The 7,785-nt window shown below is 32.4% G+C and overlaps 1 protein-coding gene across 1 annotated transcript in view; it reads right to left on the bottom strand.

The window, feature by feature from the left end:
- Positions 1–314: 314 nt before the first annotated feature.
- Positions 315–7,785, bottom strand: part of FBXO9 (F-box protein 9) — a 128,196-nt gene continuing 120,725 nt past the window's right edge. The window contains exon 13 of the mRNA XM_053710381.1: positions 315–4,685. Within this exon, the coding sequence (XP_053566356.1) occupies positions 4,577–4,685 (109 nt within the window). The 3' untranslated portion in view covers positions 315–4,576. The remainder of the gene's footprint in view (positions 4,686–7,785) is intronic.

Raw genomic sequence — 7,785 nt, 5'->3', positions numbered from 1 at the left:
ACTTTGCCTCCTCCTGGTGGGAATGTATATGCCATATGTAACAAATCGTGGCCTCTCGCCACCTATATGAAAGAAAACCTGTTTGAAGTTATTCCCAAGTGGATAGTTACTATTAAAACAATTGTCCAGAATAATGCCTTGTGTAGCTGCAATGAACCAGAGAGGAAAACTAATTTAAAATGAATGATAAACCTGAAATCAACTAATATCAAAATCTAATTTTAGGTGTTTTTTCATCTTGTAAGAATGAGCTGACAAAAAATCTCAAATTTTGAGGGAATGACATAGTATAGAAATAATAAATAACAAACACACAAATTTTAGGATGTTTATTGTTGATCAGACACATGAAGTGCAATTTTAGCATGAATACATACCAGATTTATTTAAAAGCTGCTTTTTACACGACTTTAGATTTTAAAAAAATCAAAACAATGAAAATAAAATAGAATTTATGCATTTTGTGACATTTTGACAAATTCAAATTTTAGTTAATCATAAAAAAAGAAAAAAAGTAGAGACTGTGCCTTTTAGGATTTGCTTGTTTTAACACATACTGACAAAAATTTAAATTTAAGTGATCAATCATTTAAAAACTAACAAAAAAAACCACAAATGTGCTTTATAATAAAAACTGGAAATAATATTTCATAATGGTTTTCTACCTTTAGTTATAGTGTAATAATCATTTTTTCTTCACAAATACACGAGGTCAATGAATAAACTATAAAGTTAAGTGTCTGATTTCCTTTAAATAAATGATAAAGCTTTAAGGTGTTATTTAAAAACGATTAAGGACGGCATGTGATGGAACTTTACATTTTCAACAGAATGAGATAACCCTCCACCCAATATACATACATTAAATACAACTTAATATAATTAAACACACACACACATATACATATATGTGTGTGTGTGTGTGTGTGTGTGTGTGTGTGTGTATGTATGCATGTATTTATGAACTCCATGCCCAAGAGGGTTAGGGCAGTGCTGGAAAATAATGGTGGCCACACAAAATATTGACACTTTGGGCCCAATTTGGACATTTCCACTTAGGGGTGTACTCACTTTTGCTGCCAACAGTTTAGACTGTGTTTTGAGTTATTTTAAGGGGACAGCAAATTTACACTGTTATACAGGCTGTACACTCACTACTTTACATTGTGGCAAAGTGTTATTTCTTCAGTGTTGTCACATTAAAAGATATAATAAAATATTTACAAAAATGTGAGGAGTGTACATATACACACATACATACACATATATATCCATATATATATATATATTTTTTCTATTTAAAAACGCTATATAAAAGAATAGACAAACACTGTAACGGATGACAGAAGGCCATATATACTCAGATTTGAAATGGACACCTCAATCATCCAGCTTCTTTGATGGAAATTATATGTTAAGCTTGTAACTATTTTAGCTAAAGATCCTTAACTTCACAAATGAAATGTCCAAATATGCACAAGAAATCAGTATTTAGAAAACAGGAAATCCTTCTCTTGTAAAATGATAAAATAAGGAAGAACCTTATGAGAAATGCATGAAAGCATATAATTAATTCCCATTAAGCATTAAAAAAGTGTTCATTTTTTTTTTTTTTAAAAGGAAGAAAAATACAAAACTCCCTGCTACCATCTTATTCAAATTCAAGCACATCAATAAACAATGAAGCCATGTTTAATACATTTAAGAAAAGAAAATATCCAATTTGATCATTGCAAATATAAATGTATACGATTTATAAATCAGGGCAAAAAAACTGGCAAATAATAACAATAGTTATAATAGCCTTTCTAGTCAAATTACCAGATGACCTGCACCCAATTGAATATAATTAAATGTTGGTACTTGCAGAAAATCATTTCACAATGGACCTGAATTTTTATTACATTTTCTTCAACAGTAAAATGAATAGATTAAGCATATGGGTAAAGATGTTAAAATAGTATTTACTTTACATGATGTGTATCTTTTCCACTAATATTATATATATATATATATATATATATATATATATATATATATATATATATATATATATATATATATATATTTATTTATTTTTTTGCTGGATATGTGCATTCCTGCACATTGTTCCGTAACAAATCAGGAAGATCTGCAAATCCAGATCTCAGCGTGTTGCCCTTTCACAAGTATAAACGCAGCTCTGAAAAGAGCCGAATGTGGCTTGTGGCCCCCTTGTTGTGGAACCGTTACAGAACGATGTGCACGAATACACATATCTAATTACGGTATATTACATATTTATACTTACCAGTTTCTTCCCAATTATAGTTGATAAATACTAGTAAATACGTGCACTCCATCCACTGGAGTTACTGGAAAAGTCTAAGGGGATGTTAACACTCCACTACTATATATACCCATCCCCTTAATGCTTGAATCAACTAATGCAAGCAATAACCTACATTGAGAAAGAGATCTTAAAATGAATATGAAAAGCACAGGCAGAAGTAGTGCTGACTTTTATATGATTTAACTTTTAGTATTAAGACATTTTATAAAATCTAATTTGCGGTCACTCCTATACCTGTTTTGGTGGGAAAAGTACCAAAATCAGACCGCATGATGACAAGGATGGGAGAGAAAGCCTAGGTCTGATGATACATTGTTTAAAAGACCTATTTAACAAATCCAGATATACTAAACTGGCAATGAAGTCAACGTTTCTACCTTGTATAACTCTGCCACTGATGCTTCATGACCAAGCTCATTCTTTTCAAAGCCCGGAGTTTAAAAAGAACCTGATTTTCCATAAGTTGCTATGATCACAAAGGAAATACAACTGGCTAAAGAAACGGACCACTTTACTTCCAATTTTTCTGACACTAGAATAAGGGACAAAAGAGAAAAGAAGACTTGATTTCCTTACTTGCTACCAAGAACATTTGAGAGCTTGGGCTGAAGATGTCTTTGCTTAATTCAGACTTACAGAGAGAACCATAAGATTCCAAGGAAAAAGATCACTTTAAGCAGACATAAAGCGATAATTCTGAAAACCTGAGGGAAAATTATAAGAGGAATACAAAAGAAATACGAGCAGATGTGGACAAAGCCACTAGTAGAATACTCAAATAAGTTTAAAACTTTACAAAAACATTGTGCAAAAGAAATTTTTGCACAATAGAAATTACATCTCATAGAGGAATGAGATCTCTAGAGACAAGGATTCCTGATTTTGTGCAATACTTGCCATCCTTTCTGAATAAATCTTCTGACATCTCAGAAAATACACAAATATAGCCAGCATACCAGAACCATCTGCTTCTTGAGACATATACAAAGGCAGAAACTGCTGTGACGAATATGAAATCATAAAAGGTTTCTAAATACCAAATAGTATGCCAAAATGATATATTTTGAAAGCATTATAAGCTCCACCCACAAACTCCTTCATGCAGAAGGGGAATACAGCAGAGAAATATTGAAAGCATATAAGCCCATTTTCCTTGCATCAAATAAATTAACAATATAATTAAGTTGTATTCCAGAGAATAAGTGGAACATATGGCCATGTACAGCTGACAGGAACCAAAACTGATAACCAGCATGTTTGGGATCCCCCAGGCACTATCCTACCTGCTCTTGCAGGATCATACTTAATGAGTGAGGGTTATTGGCAGGAAAGTCCTATTACAGTCAACCACAGTCTATTTACCCAGTGTGAAACCTCATAAATAATCCACTCAAATGTATATTAGTACCTGAATGCTGGTACCTATACAAGGTCACCGAAATAAGTCAAAGGGTGGCTGGACCCCTGCAGTAGGGACTATGCTATTCTTTTGGAGCAGAAGGTAGAAATTAAACTAGCTCAGACAGAAAGAGGAGTGGTATATGAAGTGGTGCGTGTTCTAGCCCCTTCAAGACTTTTGGGAAATGTTTTTACCTACTGCAGTAGTTACCCAATAGTACATACATATTTCTACAATTCAGAATTTTTTGTAGGCGTTGTTCCACTATGCAAAGAGTTTTCTGACTTCAATACTCATTCTGAAATTTCAGCTTGGATGTGTACCATCTTAATACAAGTTAAAAGGAGTAATCATTTTGCTGTAATCTTGATGCCAAAGGAAGTACCGCTATTAATAGCACTAGACAGGTATAAAGAATAGACTTTTAAATAAAAAAAAAAAAAAATTGCTGACATGTCTTAGGAGTCAAATGGAATTGCAAAAACAAAGGAGCCTGGGCTACAAGAAATGTGTCTACAAATGTACACTTCTGTGGCTAATAAAAAAGGAGAATGACTGTGTAGCTTCTATTTTTATATATTTAGCGAACACAATTTAAAATTGCTAAACATAAGAAAAGCCTACTATTAATACTAGAAATTTTTTTTTTTAAAAAGAAACATAAAACCCAAATAACTTATATTTAAGAGAGGATATGCTTTTACCAATTATGGAAACAAAATGTGGTATCATCAGTCCAGCAAAAGCACCTATTTATAGCACAAACCTTAGGTAAATAGATACTCAATGCTCATATGTTTATAGTTTACCAGTTTTATCCATGCATAAACTAGTGCATAATGACCCTAAAGAGGCCTTTCTGAAACAGCAGTGAAACTCTTCACACGAGCAAAAAACAATGGTGTGTACATCTTGTCAATGTCAAATGTGGTGACAGCAGTTTCTCCTGTTGATCTGCAAAAGAACACACAATAATAGAAATTATTTTCAACAATCGGAAAATCTTTTTTGCTGCTTTTAATGAAAGGATTTTCATTAACATTAATGTGTTTACAGTAATTCTTATACCAACTGCAGAGTATACAATATATGTTTGTTTTTGTATATGAAATAGTTTCTGCTAATTAAAACCCCAACATAATGAAACGGGCTGAACTTGTAGGCAGAGAAGACCTCATTAGTTTATCTTTCTTTTACAAAAAATCCTTCTGATCGTGTCTCAATAAATTCTTTGGGCTTGATGATCTAAAGCTCTCCACTTAAATGAGATAATATAAAATGTTCCTCCAGCAATGCAAGATCCCTCATAAGATTCTAGAAGACAAATGTTGCTATACTTCTCTAAGGAGTGTTTCCTGCATTTCTGTACGTGAAGGAGACACATGCCCACTACAATATAGCACTGCATGACATTACAGTTCTGTTACCTTTGCACTTTGTATTTTACATTATTTTAAGCTTCAGAGTTTGACCTTTAAAGGGACACTGAACCCAAATTTTTTTTTTTCATGATTTAGATAGAGTATGCAATTGTAAGCAACTTTCTAATTTACTCCTATTATCAATTTTTCTTCGTTCTCTTCCTATCTTTATTTGAAAAAGAAGGCATTGAAGCTTTTTTTCTTGATTCAGAACTCTGGACAACACTTTTTGATTGGTGGATGAATTTATACCAAAATGGGCCTAGATCAATACTTTGTGTTGTCTACTAATTATATATATATATATATATATATATATATATATATATATATATATATATATATATATATATATATATATATATATATATGTGAAGGGTTATTCAGGGATTCCCGACAGATATCAGTGTTGCAATGTAACTATCGCTAATTTTGCAAAAAAAGCGAAGAACATGTAAATATTTGGTATTTCGAAACTCAGGACAAAATGTAGAAACTATTTAGCATCGGTGTTTTTTGGTGGTTGTAGATGTGTAACAGATTTTGGGGGTCAAAGTTAGAAAAAGTATGTTTTTTTCAATTTTTTCATCATATTTTATATTTTTTTTATAGTAAATTATAAGATATGATGGAAATAATGGTAACTTTATAAAGTCCATTGAATGGCGAGAAAAACGGTATATAATATGGGTTGGTACAGTAAATAAGTAAGAGGAAATTACAGCTAAACACAAAAACCACAGAAATGTAAAAAATAGCCCTGGTCCTTAACGGTAAGAAAATTGAAAAATGGTCTGGTTACTAAGGGGTTAAGCAAAAATCTTTCTAAAGAGACACTGTACAGTAAAATGTGTTCCCAATGACTTGTTATACCAGCAGCAGATTATTAAATCTATGGAAATTGCTACTTTATGTTTATTTTTATATTTCAAATAACTTTTTACTAATTGAAACCACCAACCATTGTTCTCAAGGACACCCCCATTTAAACAAGCTGAGCCTACAGAGGACAAACACCAATAGTTATTGGTAACCAATAGTTATAGGTATCTAAATGTTATTTACAGTTAGGTGTTCAACAAGCAAAATTTCAAATACAAAAATATCTGTCACCCAAAAACACTGGGAGGTTGCTGCATTTAAAAATAATAATAATAATAAAAAAAATACAGCATTATTAATAGTTTTAGTATCGGTAGTGGCAAAAACAGTGATTTCAAATGGCAAAATCATTTTAAAGTTAATGGAAAAATGGTACACTGGCAATAGATTAAAACAAAGGAAAACATAATTTATGTAAGAACTTACGTGATAAATTAATTTCTTTCATATTGTCATGAGTCCATGAGCTAGTGACGTATGGGATAAACATTCCTACCAGGAGGGGCAAAGTTTCCCAAACCTCAAAATGCCTATAGATACACCCCCCACCACACCCACAATTCAGTTTAACGAATAGCCAAGTAGTGAGGTGATAACAAAAAAAGGAGTAAAAAAAGCATACAAAAAGAGGAACTGGAAATATAATTGTGCTTGTATACAAAAAATCAAAACCACCATAAAAAGGGTGGTCCTCATGGACTCTTGCCAATATGAAAGAAATGAATTATCAGGTAAGTTCTTACATAAATTATGTTTTCTTTTTATGTAATTGGCAAGAGTCCATGAGCTAGTGACGTATGGGATAGAAATACCCAAGATGTGGAAGACCACAGAGTCACTAGAGAGGGAAGGTAAAATAAAAACAGCTATTTCTGCTAAGAAATTAAATCCAAACAAAAATAAGTTTTTCTTATAAATCTCAAGAAAAAAACTTAAATCATAAGCAGTAGAATCAAACTGAGACAGCTGCCTGAAAAACTTTTCTGCCAAAGACCGCTTCAGAAGAAGCAAATACATCAAAATGGTAAAATTTTGCAAATGTATGCAAAGACCACCAAGTTGCTGCTTTGCAAATCTGATCCACCGAAGCTTCATTCTTAAAATCCCAAGAAGTGGCAACTGATCTAGTAGAATGAGCTTTAATTCTCTGAGGCGGAGATTGCCCCGCCTCCAAATAAGCTTTGTGAATCAAAAGCTTTAACCATGATGCCAAAGAAATGGCAGAGGCTTTCTGACCTTTCCTGGAACCAGAAAAAAAAAACAAATAGACTAGAAGTCTTTCTGAAATCCTTAGTAGCTTCGACATAGTATTTCAAAGCTCTTACAACATCCAAATAAGAGCATTCTTAGGATTAGGACACAAAGAAGGAACAACAATTTCCCTACTAATGTTGTTAGAATTCACAACCTTAGGAAAAAATTTAAACGAAGTCCGCAAAAAAGCTTTATCCTGATGAAAAATCAGAAAAGGAGACTTGCAAAAGAGCAGATAATTCAGAAACTCTTCTAGCTGAAGAGATAGCCAAAAGGAACAACATTTTCCAAGAAAGTAGTTTAATATCCAAAGAATGCATAGGATCAAAAGGAGGAGCATGTAAAGCCTTCAAAACCAAATTAAGACTCCAAGATTTTATAAGAAATACACCATGAAATATAGGTTTTCCAAACCTGATAATAAATCTTCCTTGAAACAGACTTACGAGTCTGTAGCATAGTATTAATCACTGAGTCAGAGAAACCTCTATAACTAA

Source organism: Bombina bombina, chromosome 4, assembly GCF_027579735.1.
Source record: "Bombina bombina isolate aBomBom1 chromosome 4, aBomBom1.pri, whole genome shotgun sequence".
NCBI classification, from domain to species: Eukaryota; Metazoa; Chordata; class Amphibia; order Anura; family Bombinatoridae; genus Bombina; species Bombina bombina.
This window is presented reverse-complemented; position numbering and strand designations above follow the sequence as displayed.